Source organism: Salpingoeca rosetta (genome assembly GCF_000188695.1).
Source record: "Salpingoeca rosetta unplaced genomic scaffold supercont1.29, whole genome shotgun sequence".
NCBI lineage: Eukaryota > Choanoflagellata > Craspedida > Salpingoecidae > Salpingoeca > Salpingoeca rosetta.
In genome coordinates this window covers 584,574-600,449 of record NW_004754905.1, presented here as the reverse complement: position 1 = coordinate 600,449, position 15,876 = coordinate 584,574, and the positions used below count along the sequence as shown (strand labels likewise).

General features: G+C 55.3%; 7 protein-coding genes across 7 annotated transcripts; 2 read left to right on the top strand and 5 right to left on the bottom strand.

Moving 5' to 3' along the window:
• Positions 1–189: 189 nt before the first annotated feature.
• Positions 190–2,472, bottom strand: PTSG_09223 (uncharacterized protein; the record flags this gene model as incomplete). The annotated part of the gene is made up of 4 exons (XM_004989420.1): positions 190–285; positions 681–795; positions 968–1,068; positions 1,867–2,472. The coding sequence occupies 4 exons, from the start codon at positions 2,470–2,472 to the stop codon at positions 190–192; spliced, it is 918 nt and encodes a 305-aa protein (XP_004989477.1).
• Positions 2,473–2,567: 95 nt separating this feature from the next.
• Positions 2,568–6,427, bottom strand: PTSG_09222 (uncharacterized protein; the record flags this gene model as incomplete). The annotated part of the gene is made up of 6 exons (XM_004989419.1): positions 2,568–2,669; positions 2,788–3,089; positions 3,245–3,284; positions 3,585–3,606; positions 5,840–5,943; positions 6,251–6,427. 6 exons carry the CDS (start codon positions 6,425–6,427, stop codon positions 2,568–2,570), a joined length of 747 nt encoding a protein of 248 aa, XP_004989476.1.
• On the top strand, positions 6,199–8,270 carry PTSG_12849 (uncharacterized protein). Its single transcript, XM_004989418.1, has 4 exons — positions 6,199–6,621; positions 6,829–6,938; positions 7,157–7,952; positions 8,208–8,270. The coding sequence occupies exon 3, from the start codon at positions 7,517–7,519 to the stop codon at positions 7,838–7,840; it is 324 nt and encodes a 107-aa protein (XP_004989475.1). The 5' UTR covers positions 6,199–6,621; positions 6,829–6,938; positions 7,157–7,516; the 3' UTR covers positions 7,841–7,952; positions 8,208–8,270.
• Positions 8,271–9,678: 1,408 nt separating this feature from the next.
• On the bottom strand, positions 9,679–11,903 carry PTSG_09221 (uncharacterized protein; the record flags this gene model as incomplete). The annotated part of the gene is made up of 4 exons (XM_004989417.1): positions 9,679–10,128; positions 10,344–11,174; positions 11,495–11,615; positions 11,827–11,903. 4 exons carry the CDS (start codon positions 11,901–11,903, stop codon positions 9,679–9,681), a joined length of 1,479 nt encoding a protein of 492 aa, XP_004989474.1.
• Positions 11,904–12,115: 212 nt separating this feature from the next.
• On the top strand, positions 12,116–12,587 carry PTSG_12848 (uncharacterized protein; the record flags this gene model as incomplete). Its single annotated transcript, XM_004989416.1, has 2 exons — positions 12,116–12,255; positions 12,458–12,587. 2 exons carry the CDS (start codon positions 12,116–12,118, stop codon positions 12,585–12,587), a joined length of 270 nt encoding a protein of 89 aa, XP_004989473.1.
• A 131-nt stretch (positions 12,588–12,718) lies between these two features.
• On the bottom strand, positions 12,719–13,088 carry PTSG_12847 (uncharacterized protein; the record flags this gene model as incomplete). The annotated part of the gene is made up of 2 exons (XM_004989415.1): positions 12,719–12,728; positions 12,898–13,088. 2 exons carry the CDS (start codon positions 13,086–13,088, stop codon positions 12,719–12,721), a joined length of 201 nt encoding a protein of 66 aa, XP_004989472.1.
• A 17-nt stretch (positions 13,089–13,105) lies between these two features.
• On the bottom strand, positions 13,106–13,795 carry PTSG_09220 (uncharacterized protein; the record flags this gene model as incomplete). The annotated part of the gene is made up of 2 exons (XM_004989414.1): positions 13,106–13,372; positions 13,631–13,795. The coding sequence occupies 2 exons, from the start codon at positions 13,793–13,795 to the stop codon at positions 13,106–13,108; spliced, it is 432 nt and encodes a 143-aa protein (XP_004989471.1).
• Between the last annotated feature and the right edge of the window lie 2,081 nt (positions 13,796–15,876).

The window sequence follows — 15,876 nt, the reverse complement described above, 5'->3', positions numbered from 1 at the left end:
TGAGAGAGAGAGAGAGAGAGAGAGAGAGAGTGTGTGTGTGTGTGTGTGTGTGTGTGTGTGTGTGTGTGTGTGTTCTGGCGTTGCTTTGTGTCGTTGCGCTGTTGATGATGTGAGCGTTGGTTTTGACAACAGTAATTTAACCTCGAATCCACCCAACAATTATTTTCACTTCATGGCGTGCTCAAGCATTCATGCTGTCTGGTAACATCTTGCTGTCCCTTGGCACGAGCAGAGCTCGTGTCTTGCGCAACTGTCGTCATCCCCACTGCTGAGCTCACCAAGTTTCTGCACACGCGCACACGCACACAAAAACACAGAGCGAAGATCACCACCTTTGAAGCCATCGCCGACACCTGCCTTGTGAGTATCCATCAAGGGATTGACACATGTGTGTGTATGTATGTGTGTATGTACGTGTGTGTGCACTCACACACCTTGGCCCCATGCTTGCGAGCTGAATCGACACCATTGCACGATGTGATGACGTTGTGAAGGCGTGGTCACATCATGCGATACTGCAATTCTGTTGTTGTCAGTGTTACCACGCACATACACACACAGTGGTGACATAAGCACACGCACACACATAAATGCACACACACGCACACACTCATTCACTCTCACACATGCATACCTTCTCCACCTGTCTTCCCCTTCCCCGGCCACAGGCAACTGCTTACCCTTGCCATGCCGCCCCCTCGCCGTGTCTGCGCCATGTGCGGTCGCGAGATTGACGTCACAAGCAGCGGCGTGCATGTGAACCAGCCGCCAGTGGTGGAGGAGTGACACGGTAACCTGCAGCAATGTGGCATGTATGGGTCATTTGGACGGCTGTTCATGTTTGTTCTGATCACCACCACCACCGCCACCCTCCTTGCCATTGCGCTGTCGCTATCGGTGCTTGCTCCTTGTTTCCTCATGCTGCGTGCCCATTATCTTGGCGGCTGGCTGCCACGACACCCCAAACCCTGTGAGCGTGCGTGTGAGCGCGGCGCCTTGTTGGTACCGCTGTTCCTGCTTTCCTCTTGCATCCTTTGTCGTTGAGTACGACCCTCCGCTGCGCATGACCTGTGGTAAAATGGTATGCACTGTGAATCGGTTTTGAGGGCACGGTACTCTGAACTCGTGGGATGGGAGCAGAAGGGCTTGAGATGAGCGGTTGTGAGGGCACGGTACTCTGAACTCGTGTGATGGAAGCAGAAGGGCTTGAGATGAGCGGTTGTGTATTGGGAGACGGTGAATGTGGAAACAGTTCCCAAGCAATGGGTATCACAGCATACAAGCAGAGACGGAGTTGAAATAGGAGCATGTCGTGTAGCTCTGAGGACAACACAATATGCAACGTGATGTGGTTCACCACTGTTGTGAATTCCGCGTGCCTTTACTCGTTGTGTGACATATTGCTGTCACCGCACTGTCACTTGAACTCTTGAACAAACATCTGACAATGCCCAATTCTGGTGCGCACGAACATGGGCACACGAGGGCAAGACTGAAGCGCGTCCATCCCACAAGTCATCACACGTCTGACTCTCCTCACCACAGCGACCGTGACGCTCTCGGACTCTCATCAACCATCATCATCGTCACCACACAATTAGCTTCATCGTCGTCTGTGGTGTGATCTCGAATGATTGCGCCTCGTATAGCACCCCACACACACCCGCAGTATCCAAATGGCTGCCATCACCATCACCGCCACTTTCGCCACAAGGCTGCTGCCGCTGCCGCTGCTTCCTGCTGCTGCATGTTACTCTTCTTTTCGTGCTGCTGCAATTGTTGCTGCTACTCCTGAGCGCTTGTTGTCGAATGGATCCTTGTTTCCTGGAGCAACGCCGGACACAACCTCGTCCTTGCCTTGCCGACTTGCTGCTTTCTCTTTGCAGGGTGTTGTTGGCGATTCACCGTTGCCTCACGCGTTGCCCGGTGCTTGCCTGCGCGTTGCTGTTGAGCCCGTTGTGGTTCCTGTTGCTGCTGCTTCTGGCGTTCTCGTTCTCGGCATTTGAGGATCAGCTGGCGTATGGCTGGGTCCTCCCTGCGAATTGCGGTTGGCTTGTTTGACTTTGCGGGTCTGCTGACACGTGGTTGCTTCCTGGCCTTGCTTGGGACAGCTTCCTTGCGTGTGCAGTTTGGAGGGAACACCAACGAGGGGGTGTTTGAGCCACGCAGCCTGCCGCCTCTACCACCACCCTTCTGCATCTCATCCTCCTGCTGCTGTTGTACTGGTTCATGCTGTTGTTGCTGCTGCAGCCATTGATGTTGCTGCTGCTGTGATGCGTGTGTAAGTTGAGCAGTTGCATGCGCGGGGCTCGGCTTCTTGTCTGTGTCCTGCTCATGCAGGTCGCGAGTACTGGGCATCAGTCCACGACAGTGCGGTGATGATGGAGCGACCACAGCATCGTCTTCCACTTCGCGGCCGTTGTGGTGGTGGTGGAATTCATGGCGGTGCTCCGCCGGCTCGCCTGGTGTCATGGTCTCAGCCAACTGCAATCTTCTCTGCTGCTATCACTGCCGGTCGACAAACGGGCAGGCCTTGCTTGTGCTGGTTTGTCGACACTTGCTGTGTTTCACTCAGTAGCTGCTGTCGTAGCTGCTGTTGTCGAGGCGTCTTTTGCGAGCCAACGTGCATGGTTGGTATCGACAGGACGGTCGCGGTACACAGTGCTGTTCTGTGGCGGTGGAGAGAAGCGCACATGGGTTGGTTGGTGTGCAAGTGCATGCACGCTCATTGTCGTCGCTGTAGCTGCTGAAGCGGTTGGGGTGGGAAGTGCTTGGTTCTGATGCAACTGCATTGGTGGGTGTTGTTGCTGTTGTTGCTGAGATGGTGCTGCTGCTGCCAGGAATGCTGCCAACAGATGTAGCTGCTTCGAGGATGCACTTGACCTTGGGGGCTGTGGCTTGGTGCTTGTTGTCGATGGCACGAAGGGGACAGGATCCATGCACGTCGAGGCTGTGGTTGTGGCTGGCGCACACACTGCTGCACCTGGAGCGGCTGGTGACCATGGCTGTGGCTGAATTGTGCGCCCGAGCTGAGCTGTACGTGTCGAGCGTGATGGAAACGGTGACAACGAAGACGGCTGTGTCGACTGCTGTTATTGTTGTGATGGAGGCTGATTGTCGACAGCTTGTGTTGATGCTGCTGGTGTTGCTTGAGTGTCATTATTCCATTTCCTTGCCTGTACTGCCTCATCCATGTGCGTTGCCCTCCCCGCGTCGCTGTCGATGTCGTGCTGTTGTTGGTCACATCTCCGCAGCATGGCTGTGGTCGTGTCGAAGGCGGTGTGCTTCGATGAATAAGAGCAGTGGACGCTGAGTCTGCGCGCGGACCTGTTGTCTTGTCAAGGCAATTGATTGTGTGTTTATGTGTGGTGAGAGAGAAAGCAAACGCACGCATGTCCGACTGACGACATTACCCTTTGCGGAGCAAATCCTTCTCTTATCGTCGAAATGACAGAAAGCGTTCATTTCTGGCGCCAGCAACAAACTGGCGCCAGTTTGCGAAAACAGGGCATCCTGATTGATTAGGACTGCTGTGCTGCACGCACGCAGTGGAGATGATGCCTGTGCACCAAAGTCGCTGCTACCTTCAGCTTGGAGGTGATCTTGCTGTGTGATGGAAGTAGATGAATGCTTGAGTGGTCACGCATTGTGCTGTTACCTGCAGAGCGCACTTGCTCCCCTTTGTGCGAGAGGGGCCAGGAAAGGGGTACATGGGCAACAGATCAAAGGAAGCTGCTAGCAGCGAAACGAAACAGAGGGAGGGGTAGGGGCAGTGCAGGGGGCGGAACGGGCTGACGTGCTACTTTCTTGTTGTAGCTGTTGGAAGAGAACTGGATGGACCGAAGGCAAAGGCACTGCGGAAGAGAAGAAGTGATGTGATGCAGACGGCAAGTGCACAAGAAGACAAGAGGCCAGCTGGCTTGTTTGCCCCTACTTTGTGTAGGCAACGCAACTACACACCTACATAGCGGCTCGCACAAAAACACAGCTGACAAGACAAAGTGCAAGTATTGAGTGACATGAGACACAGCTTGCTTCTTGTTCGCTCGCTCGGCTTCAACAAACAGAAGGAAGCTGCAGCTGCCTTGCTGAAGTGCCAACGTTCTCGACTTTTGAGCAGGGTGAAAGGAAGAGGAGGCGAGTGTGTGTGGACTGAATTCAGTCCAACTTCCCCATTCTTCTCTAGCTTGTGAAGCACACGCACAAAAAGCAAAGCAGTGCTGTAGTAGTTGATTGGTGCGCATGTGCGTGCTTGTGTGTGTTTGTGTGGAGAGATGGGGAACGAGGAAGGCAACACTATGATGGCCTCAGCACACAGCAAGCGCACTGGAATGAGCAGAAGTGAAGAGGAGAACACATCCTGAAACCGTGGAGAAGAGAGCGAGTGTGAGTGCTGCTCATGAGTGATGATCTCAAGTATACTGGTGGTCGCAAGTTGAAGAGTAGCAACGGTCGTGTGCTCACTGCGCATCATCGCACTTGCACGTATGGTCATGCGCTCTCTGCTCACCACTGCTTCGCTTCAGGTGTGTGTGTGTGTGTGTGCGTTCATGCATGTGCATGTCAGCCGTGTTTACATCATCCATCCACGACAATGATGAGCTCTGGTTGCTGTTGACCTCACATCTCATCTAGCTTCTCCCCCCCCTGCAACATACACGATGACAGTTGCATGGCAGGGCAGCATGGGCACACGGCAGAGATGACGACATCTTCAAGCACCAAGAAGAAATAGGGGTGAGTTCTTTGTGGGTTTGCGGGTTGCCTGCTTGCACGGCTCGATATGCACACAGGATGTGTGCGTGTCTTGTGCTGTGTTGTTGTCCTGCCCCGCCTTCACATGTGCCTCCATGCAGGCAAGCAAGCGCTTGTTTTTGGTTTTGTCTTTGGTACACGCAGTTTGACGTTGATGATGCAAGGGGGGTTCTGCTTCCAACCCTTTGCTCTGTGCCGTCTGAATCCCGCTCCTCACACACTGCCTCACGTATCCACAATTCATCTGCAGCGGCTTGCAGCGTGTGCTGTGCACTGCCTCACCGTCTTGAATTGTGCGTGTGTAATCGGTCGCTGAGAGTAGACCACGGGCTATTGAGCAGGAATGCAGCAACCAACCAACCAGGCTTGCCTTCTCCAGGTAAGCTTGACTGAGCGCGCGTGGTTTTGTGTGTGCGTGTGTGCGTGTGGGTGTGTTGTGCGTGTGTGGTGCGGCCCTCGTGAAGCCCTGATTGGGCGGTGGATGCGCTTGATGTGTGAACTGATAGCCGTTGGCGGCATGGGTGTTTTCGTGAGAATACCCCAATCAAAAGCCATGCAGCATGAACAGGCGACACGATGCTATGCTTGCTTGCATGCTTGCAAGCATGTTTGTTGACGGGACATGGTGCTGTGGCAATTTAGCCTCACCCTTGCCTCTGCAACTGCGATGCCCGTGGTTGTTTCAGTGTTGCTGTTGTATTAGCGTCTGTACTGCCACACAGAGCGCGTGCAGAGGCTGCCACAGGCTGACATGGCCTCTTGTCATTGGTGCGACCTCCAACCTCGCTGAAACCACTCGTCAGTGTCTTGTGTGTGTGTGTGTGAATGTGCCATCATGCATGTGTTCTCTCTGTTCCTCTTGACCCAAACAGAAAGCCAGTATAGTACGCACGCACGTACAGATGCACACACAAACACAAACACACACACACACACAGACACACACGCACGCATGTGCATGGCCTCACACACTTGCTTGTTCGATCGTCAGGGTGATGAAGGTGATGATGCCGGCTCAATCCACTCCCAAAACAGCGCCTCCAGCCAACTGGCAATCGCTGTCATGCGTTAATGTTGCGCTGACCGGGAAATGACGAAAATGCAGCATTGATCCTCCCCCATCAAGTCGTCACCGCGGTCATCACGCTGGTTGGTGTCTTGTGCACTGCAGACGGCCACCACGCCTTCCTACACAGTGTATGCCAGGTGAGTCGTGCTGTTATTGGTGGTGGACGCTGGCGATGTGGCAACGTTCACGTGTTGCAATGACAAGCTGGTTGATTGATAGTTTGTGTTGTGTCTTTCTTGGGGCGCTTCTGTGGTTGATAGCGGGTATTTGAACTTGAAGCTTTCACCAACACACACGTACACACATATATGCTCACACCATCAATGCGCCTGCTCACGGCCCTCTCCCCCTTTCACCAACATTCGATTGCCGTACAGCATGCCTTGTCGTCGTGCTGTGTGTGTGTGTGTGTGCGCGCGCGTGGACGGCGTCAATCTTCAAATCGCTGCCATCATCAGCCGCACCTCCACCGCCAGCCGCTACTACTACCGGGTGCCACTCCACAGCCTCATCCCACAACCGCAGCAGTGGACGAGGGATAATGGTGGAATAGCCGGATTGTGCGCACCAGGGAGGCAGCACGAGAGCTGAGCGTGGAGCCATGGCAGCAGCAGCAGTACGCTAGCGTGGCGTGAGTGAGGCGTGTTTGGCCCATCTGAGGTGGAAGGCTGGAAGGGTGCTCGTGCGATCTTACGATCGTTTCCGCCTCAAACTCAAGATCCACGACAGGACATCAAGAGCACCCATGACATGACCGACGTGACCAGACCACATCCACCACCACCAGCAACGACGAGGTGAGGACAGCAGCACCATGCCATTGCTTATCCACATTCTTCAGAAACGCACACAAATGTCCACGCTGCTCTCGTGTGTCGGTGGGTTCACGTCATCTGTTTGCGACACATGACGGCAGTGAAATTCCTTCATGTAGCGCAACGTCAGCGATTTTGATGTGCTCAAACTCGTTTGCTTGTTTGATTTTGGCATCGAATCGGAAATAGGAATGTGAATAACCCCGGCATACGCTCGCACACGCGAGCACAAACACGCACCCACACGCACCCACCTGCTTACTTACCCACAGCCTCATCCTTTGAGCCACCGTTGCAAGGTTCGAGCACTTGTACACCGTCACACACACCAACGCACACATGCACACACCGTCACACACGCACACACACACACACACACACACACACACACACACACAGTCACACATGCAATCAGCACTTGCTTTCTCTCAACCGCTCACACGTGTGTGCACCGGCTATGTGCCAATGTTCACTCACACTCTCTCGCGCGTGTGTTCGTGTGTGTGTGTTGAAGCAGGAGCGGGCACTGCGACCACAGCACGAACGTGTGGATGTGTTGATGACTCAACCACGACAGCAACGCACGTGGCAGCACACAGCGCCACATACACCAACAGCAGCAGCAAGAGACGAAGATGGAGTCGAGTGCTCGCGACATGAACCATAACAACCATGACAGCAGCAACACATGCTCAAGCGCGATTGTGGTGACCGCAGGGACACAGTGGCGGTTAGGCCGGTGACAAGGACATGCACACGCGCACATGTGTGTGAGAGCAGAGGTATTTTCACGACAGCAGCAGCAGCAACAGCAACAACAGCAGCAGCGCGCGTGTGTGTGGCTGATAGTTGTTAGGAAGAGGACAGGGGTGGAGCCATGAGTGCTTTGAATCGATGCTTTCATGGCTGCAGTGTTGTGACGATGACAGCACACGCGTTGATGGTTTACACATGCGGTGATAGTGGTGGTGGTGGCGGTCACTGCCATTGGGGCGGTGGCTTTGGGTTGCGTCATTGGAAGTGCATGACCCGCTGCATCTCCACCTCAACACGAGCGCGGTCGCCATCACCATCATCACCGTCTATCTTCACTGATGCTGCTGGTGATGGTGATGATGGTGGTGGTGATGGTGGTGATGGCAGAGCAAACATCTGTCCCAGCACCGCCCCAGCCAGTGTTGCGGTCATTGCGAAGAGATGAGATGGTGACAGTTTGCTGATACGGCGTCATGGGTGTTGCGGTTGATGATGGCGATGATGGTGACGACCAGGGAAGACCACGTATCATGGCACCACACATGCAGGCGAGAGACGTGAGTATGCACACACGTGTGAATGCATGTGTGAATGTGTGTGTGTGTGTGTGTGCGTGGCTGACACCAGCGTGCGTGTGTGTATGTGTTGTCGCGTCCAGTCACTGCTTTGCTATCAAAGCATTCATTACCGCTACTCCCTTCCCCTGTTGCTCATGCCATTCCCTGACAACACCCACCATCATCACCATCATCATCGTCATGCGTGCATGCATGCTGTTTGTTTGTTTGTTTGTTTGTTTGTTACCTCACCAGAGCGAAGACGAAGATGGCAGCGACGTGCTTGCTTGAAGTGATGCGAGTGCTTACTGCCCAATGGTGGCAGTCATGGCTTCGCTGTATTGGACGGCTGTCTGGATGCCTTCCACCACCACCACCACCATCACCATCATCACCATTGTCATGATGGCGTGGTGCTGGTGACGCTGATGACGACGATGATGGGGATGCTGGTGGTGTGACGAACACCTTTCTACTGCAACAGCCCGGAGCAGAGCCGCTGCCTCGTTCTTCGTCGCTGGCGCCTTCACCTTCATCATCATCGTCGTCGACTTCTTGGTGGCCGTCGTGATCTTGTTGGCACTCGTGTCTGATGGGTGATGGAGATGAAGGTGGTGGTGCAAGCTGAATGTGACAGCAGCAGCAACAGCAGCAACAGCAACAGCAGCAGCAGTGTGAGTTGTGGAGGGCGAGACAGGTGGTGAGATGATGAGACCAACAGCCCCGCCCACTACAGCCAAGAGATGCCATAACGCTTGCAATCGTGAACCGCAGGCAGCATTCACACGCGCACGCCACACCAGCACCCAAGCCACGCTGTCCACTGCTCCTTACGTGTGTGGCAGGACTTCTGATTGAGGGTGGCTGAAAAGCCCTGTAAGCAGCGCTTGTGCCACGTCCTACATGGTGGCGGTGTGTGGTGTGGATGGTTGTTGTGGGCGAGGAGGACAGCGATGTGTGCTTGCTGCTGTTCAGCGCTTTTCCAATTGCGAAATGTGCCTGCTGCTGTTCAGCGCTTTTCCAATTTCAACAGGTGAGGTTGAGTCCTACACATAACTTTGTGTGTGTGTGTGTGTGTGTGTGTGTGTGTGTGTGTGTGTGTGTGTTTGTGTGTGTGTGTGTGTGTGCACTGTTGCGTTGTGCCACGCTTCTCTGCATCGTCTCACCCCGCCTCCCCTGAATGCACGTGTTCTGACACATTGTTGTCCATTGGAAGATGCGGACACGATGACACATGTACAAGCAGCAAATCACCTGCAACAATCACCACTGGCTGAATGGAAAGACGCGGAGTGACACAAAGCAGCACAGTGATAGTCATGGCAACAATCGCACCGACAACAGTGGCATCATCAGTGAGATGAAGGTCATCAACCTCGGCAGCAAACAACAGCAGCACACGCACCCACAGACGCAGTACTAGCACTGCAGCCGAACCACGACATCCACACGAACACACACGCAATTCACGCACACGGCAGCAGCACCAGCAACGGTTGACATCGATAACTACGACACCAACGACAGTGACGGACAAGCGACATGTGCGATCAAGCAACAGGCACAAGAACGCCGGAAGTGGCATGCGAACACACCCCATCGTGCATGCACACCTCTCGGATCCCTTCATCGCAATCACCAACCACCACAACGGAATGCCATCGACCGCCAGCAGCACCATCAGCCAACACGTCACCGCCCCCTCCCCCCTCGCTTCGACTCTCCCTCACACCACCAGCACGTCGCCACCATCAGCGCTGTCGCCGTCGTCGTTGTTCCTGCTGGTGGTGCTTGGTGGCATGTGCTGCAACACGTTCATCATCCACATGGCAGCCCGCGCCTTCAGCTCGATCATGCACGGCCGCATGCTTGAGCACCGCACTGCATCGCCGAGCAGTGCGTTCCTCATGTGCACATCTACAAGCGTGTTGGGCCGGTGGTGTTGGTGGTCTGGGACAGCCTCTGTGCCCTGTGACTCTGCCAGCGCGGCTGCGAAGAGCTCAAGCATCGTCGCTGTCTCAGCATGGCCGTCTGTGGACATGAAGTCTGCACCGCCGCCACCAAGGTTGCCAGCGAGCACCATCTCGAGCAGGGCGTCTGTTGTGGCTGGTGGTGGTGCCGGCTGCACGTGCTTGCACTGCTGTCCACCATCGTCTTTGTGGCAGGAACGGCCAACCTGGTGACATCCACGCGCAAGCAGGTGCGATGTGAGTGTGGAGTGCAGCACACGTGCTTTGGGTTTTGTTGTGTTTGCTGTTGTGTGTGTGTATGTGTGTGTGTGTGTGCGGGCGCAGACTTGACCTCGTTGCACCTTTGCTCACACTGACACCACATACCCCTGTGTTTGTGTGTGCGTGTGTGCATGTGCGTGCATGTGTGTGTCAGGCTGACCTTGGCTTTGGCGGCGCCGTTGCTGCGATCAAGCTGCTGTCCAGCGCTCGCATTCATCCCCTTGGAACTGCGCCCGTTCTTGTTGAACGTCGTCGTCATGCTGGTGGCGGTGATGGGGCCTGGGGCGACAGCAGCAGTCACGTAACCAGGGTTGGCTGTGGGAGCTGGCACGAAAGCTGAGCTGGTGTGGTTGCTGGTGTGGTTAGCAGTGACAGCGGCGGCACGCACGTAACTGGAGCTCGTGTTGTGGGTGGCTGTGGTGACAGGAGTGAAGCCTGCACGGACCGCGTGACTTGTGCTGCCGTACAAGTGCCCCTGCACCTGCATTGCCATTGGCATGCACATTGACGCCTGCAACGACGCTGGCATTGGCGCTTGCATGGGCATCGGCATGGGATTGCGCTGGTTGACAGTGCCGGCAGAGAAGTGAGGAGGTGGTCGCATGGGGACAGCCGTGTGGACGCGGCTGGCTTGCATTGGCACATGCATTGGCACGTGCATTGGCATCGGTGCTTGCTTGGGAGCGTGCATGTGCATGGGCGCTTGCATTGGAGCTTGCATTGGCATCCGCATGAGATTGTGCTGGTTAACAGCGGCGGGGCAAGGCAGGCGCATGGGGGCGGCGGTGTGGACGCGGCTGGAGGACGAGCTGTACTCGGCGGCAACAGCATGACGCAGGGCAGCGCGCTTCTTGTTCTGCACGCTCCGGTGCCTGCCCTTCGTCTTCTTCTTCTTCGTCTTGGACTTCTTCTTCTTCTGCTTCTTCCTGGACTTCCTGGACTTCTTTCTTGACTGCCTGGACTTCCTCTTGCGCCTGCGACGGCAAGTGTGCTAGCGAGGCGACAGCGCGAATGCAAGGTATGTGAGACACAGATGTGCATGCGATCATGCGATTGGGGTGTGGCTGGATGTAGTTTGTGGTGTGTTCGTGTGGTCGTTGGCGTTCACATTTGTTGAGAATGCGAGACGTGGACTTGATGTCGTTGTCGTTTCTCAGTGTCATCTTTCATCGACACACACACACACACACACACACACACACACACACACACACTTACACTCATGCACGTAAATACACACACATACATACACACACACACACATACATTGGGCGTAAATACACACACACACACACATACATTGGGCGTGACATGCAGACTCGAGTCACTGCTGGTGTCACTGCTGGTGTCACTGCTGGTGTCACTGGTGTCGCTGCTGGTGTCGCTTGAGTCTCTGGAATCACTGGAATCCCACCGCCGCTTGTTCCTGGTGCTGCAAGCAGATGGCCATGTGAGCAGGCGGTGATGTGGACACCAGATGGGCATGCACAACAGCGGCCAGTGTGGGAAAGCGCTTTTAGATGCGCAACAGTCGCAACAACAACAACAACAGCTGCTGCACAACGATGACCAAATCCTACATCCGCACACAGAAACGCTTGTTCGTGGACGAAGCAACAGCGCATGCACGGATTGCCGCTTACGTGTTCACGGCAGGCGTTGGCACGTGCGGGGGCGCGTTCACCTGCCCATCCTCGATAGTTGCAGCTGCGGCGTTCATGGTCGCGGTTTTGTCAACGTGAGAGCGTTGAGTGGTGAATGCCAAATCGACAGCCGCATGCGCTGAAAAATTTGTGGTGTCGGGAGCCGCTTCAAAGTGCGCCAAACGACGACGACGACGACGACGATGATGGGTGGTGGTGATGACAATGAAAAGAGGAGGTTGAGATGTTGCGGTTGCCTGAAACGACTGGCATGACGAAGGCTGCAGCGATGCTGGTGGCGGTAGCGCGTGTGACAAGACACATCATCTGCTGTGCAATGGACGTATCCAGTGGGATCTTCAGAGGAGCCACCTTCGATTACGGTGACAGTGCAGATGAAGGCGACACCTGTGGAAAGCGGCAGTGCCGGTGCGTGTGTGTGCGTGTGTGTATGCGTGTGAGCGTGTGCGCGTCTCAGCCTGTGCGCAGCCATTTGCTTGAGTTCTTGCGCGTATACATGTGCACGTGCATGCGTGTTTGGTTTGCCCGATCCCAACACCTGTTCCTTTGAATGCTCATGTTTCACGACCACTCGCGGGCCCTGTTGTTGGCATGTTTGTATTATTCACAGGCACACAGCAGCTGCGGAAGATGGCAGCACCACGCCCAAGCCAACGGCTCCACTGGCCACCAGCACACGCCACCACGATGTACACCAACAGAAGCAGCAAAGCAGCAAAGCGACGAAAACTCTGCTGTGAACAATCACCTAAAACCACAATACACGGCGCCACAGACCAACCGAAGCAGCGTGGACAGAGGAACACAACCATCAACGAAAGACAGCTCCAAGGGCACCATCAACCCATCAACCCATCAGCCCATCAACCTATCAACCAGCACTAACATTGGTGCAAGGTGCGCTTGTAGCCACAACCACACCTCATCAGAGGCAACAACCAACACAGCAACCATGCGCACGCAAATGAACCCATTTGGAGGGACAACACAAACGCCACTGCCAGCAGGCAACAGGCAATAGGCAGGGAATGGCAGCCATGATCCCAGCACTTCTGCCCCTCCTCTTTCGTCCCCTGCTGCTGCTGCTGCTGCTGCTGCTCCTCCTCCTCTTCATCATCATCGCTGTCGTCGCTGACGTCTTCGTCTTCCTCATCGGCCTCGTACCCACCGCCATCAACGTTGTCTGTGCACCACGGGCCGTGCACTGCCTCTACATACGGCTGCTGGTGTTGCGGTGTCATCATCATCATCATCGTCATCATGTCCAAGGGATGCTCCGTGGCTGGCTGGGTCCTGGCACCATGTTCTCCTCCAACAGCAGCAGCGCCGTGTCGTCATTGTGACCGCGCGTGTCCTCCTCCTGCTGGTGCTGGTGCCATGGCGACCACATCTCGCGCATGCCGCTCAAGGCCTGGGCCATGACCGGGTGCATGGAGGCGAAGGACGGACGGGTCCGCGGGTGGTGCCTGTGACGATGGCGGCGGCGGTTGCGATGGTGGCAGAAGTCGTGGCCATCATGCTGCTGCTGCTCAAGCACGATGGAGGCACACGGGGTGACACAGCGAGAGGTGAGCATGCGCGGCAGTAGTGTGATTGATTGTGATGAGTGGAATGGCTGGGTTGGTTTGCCGTCACCTCTCATTCGTGTTGTGTGTCCTTCAGGCACCATCATGCTCACATGTATGTATGCGTGCGTGCGTGTTTGTGTTTGTTTGTTTGTTTGCGTGCCACAAGCAGGTGCCGTACCTGGTGCTGATTGGCGAATGCGCGTGCAATGGCGCACCACCTCCCGCTGCACCCACGCCACGCTTTGCTGCCAGTGCCAGTGCTGCTGTTGTTGCTGTTGCTGCTGTTGCTGCCAGTGCCACTGTTGCTGCTGGTGGAGGAGATGCGCAACATCTTGGTCAATGCGATCCTGCTGCACCTGCATCTCCATCTCGCGGCGCATCCAGGGCGTTTGGCGGTAACTGAACCTGCGTCTCCATCTCGCGGCGCATCCAGGGCGTTTCGCGGCAACTGATGGTTGTCGTGTCCTGGCTGATGTATGCGCACCTGTGCTGCACCTGGGCCGTCAGTTGGGCAGGACGTTCGCGGACGCCATCCTGGCGCAGCTGCTGCCCAAGGGGCACCTGTTGTCGAAGAAGAAGGCAAGCGAAGCAGTGAAGAGTGTGCATGTGTGTGTGTGTGTGTGAATGTGAGAGGACAAGGAGCAGAGAGCGTGTGAGCGTGTGAGTGATTGGGGTGCGCGCATGCGTATGTGTGTGAGTGTGTGTGAGTGTGGGAGTGTGAGTTGAGGGAAAAGGAGATGAGACGTGAGCGGGCGTAAGGGCGTTAGTGAAAGGTTGAAGGGAAGAGGATAGGATTAGGGAGGGCGCTGGGGTAGTTGGTGGTGGGTGATGAAGAAGAGGAGGGGTTACACGGAGAGGAGGGAAAGGAGGTGGCAATCAGTTTGGCGGTGGAGAGAAAGGGGGGGGGGAAGTGTGTGTGTGCGTGCGTGAGAGACAGAGACACACAGAGAGAGAGAGAGAGAGAGAGAGAGAGAGAGAGAGAGAGAGAGAGAGAGAGAGAGAGAGAGAGAGAGAGAGAGAGAGAGAGAGAGAGAGAGAGAGAGAGTGTGTGTGTGTGTGTGTGTGTGTGTGTGTGTGTGTGTGAGTGAGACAAGGATAGGATTTGCGCACACTCACAGCCATGGATAGCAGTGCGGAGAGGCAGTGTGTTTTGAACACTTGCACTCCTCATTTACGGCCTTCATCGCCATTTTCCTCGTCCCTATCACCCATCATCGAACACCCAACCAGTTGGAAGGAGCGCGATGAAGACACCCAACCTCGCAATGACGTGAGCCGCATTCTCCCTGCTGTTGCTGCTGCTGTTTCGCTGACAACATGCGCCATGTTTCCAGTGGGTGGATAACCCACGCATTGTTTCCCACTCCCGTTCTCTCGCGTGCTCATATGGCATGGCTGTTGATGTTGATGTTGATGTTGATGTTGATGCTGATGCTGCTGTTCACTGACATCTCTTCCGCCAACACTGTTGGCCTCACTGCCACTGCTGACGACAACGCCAATGGACGGCTGACAGTGCCGGTGCAAAGGCCGCGCCAGCTCTTGGCACAGCCCAGCATCCTTGTGCCCAGCACACCGTGAGTATCGTTGCGCCTGCGTTTGCACGTAGATGCACGCACGTCTTTGTGTTTGTGTGGTGAGGGAGAAACCAAACTCGATGTGAGCACGAGGAAGATGATGACAGCGGTTCAGCCACCACTGACGTCTTCATATCTGCTCTGCAGCGACGCTGGTCTGGGGCAATTGGGGAAGACACCGGCAAAATGACACCCCAAGCAAGGTGTGTGTGTGTGCGTGTGTGTGTGTGTGTATGTGTGTGTATGTGTGTGTGTGTGTGTGTGTTCTCGCTCGCTTGTCTTCCTCCCTTTCCGGAGCATTGCGTCCTGGGTCCGTATGTTGTTCTTTCTTCGTGTCCAACACACACACACACACATACACACTGACACAAACATCATTGCACACACACACACACACATACACACACATACACACACCCTCACCGAATCACACACTCACTTGCCCATCGAATCACTCACACAGGTGACTATTTTTCTGCGCACCAACTTGCAACTCATTCCGGTCGTTAGGGAGGATTTCAACAACGCAACTGCGTTGCACTTTGCACGCTTCCGTTGCGCGCCACTTTTCAGTCAAATTTGACAGCCGAAAAACGCTGCCGACAACGACGCGTGTTGCCAGTGCCCCGTCAACCTGCCCCACCAACAGAGTAAGGCTGTTGTGCCCTTGTGCTGTGGCTGCATGTTCACTGCATCCAATTGCCGTGTGCAACCATCATCGCTGCCTGCGTGGCAAGCGTGCCCCCTCCGTCACCGCTCACACCCAGCCATCTTCACCTTTTGGGGGGTTTCAGGTGATCCACCAGTCTGCTTTTTCGCCCTCGCATCTCGCCCAGCTCTCACCGCCACCACCCTTGACAGCACACGTGCGTGCTTTTTTCATC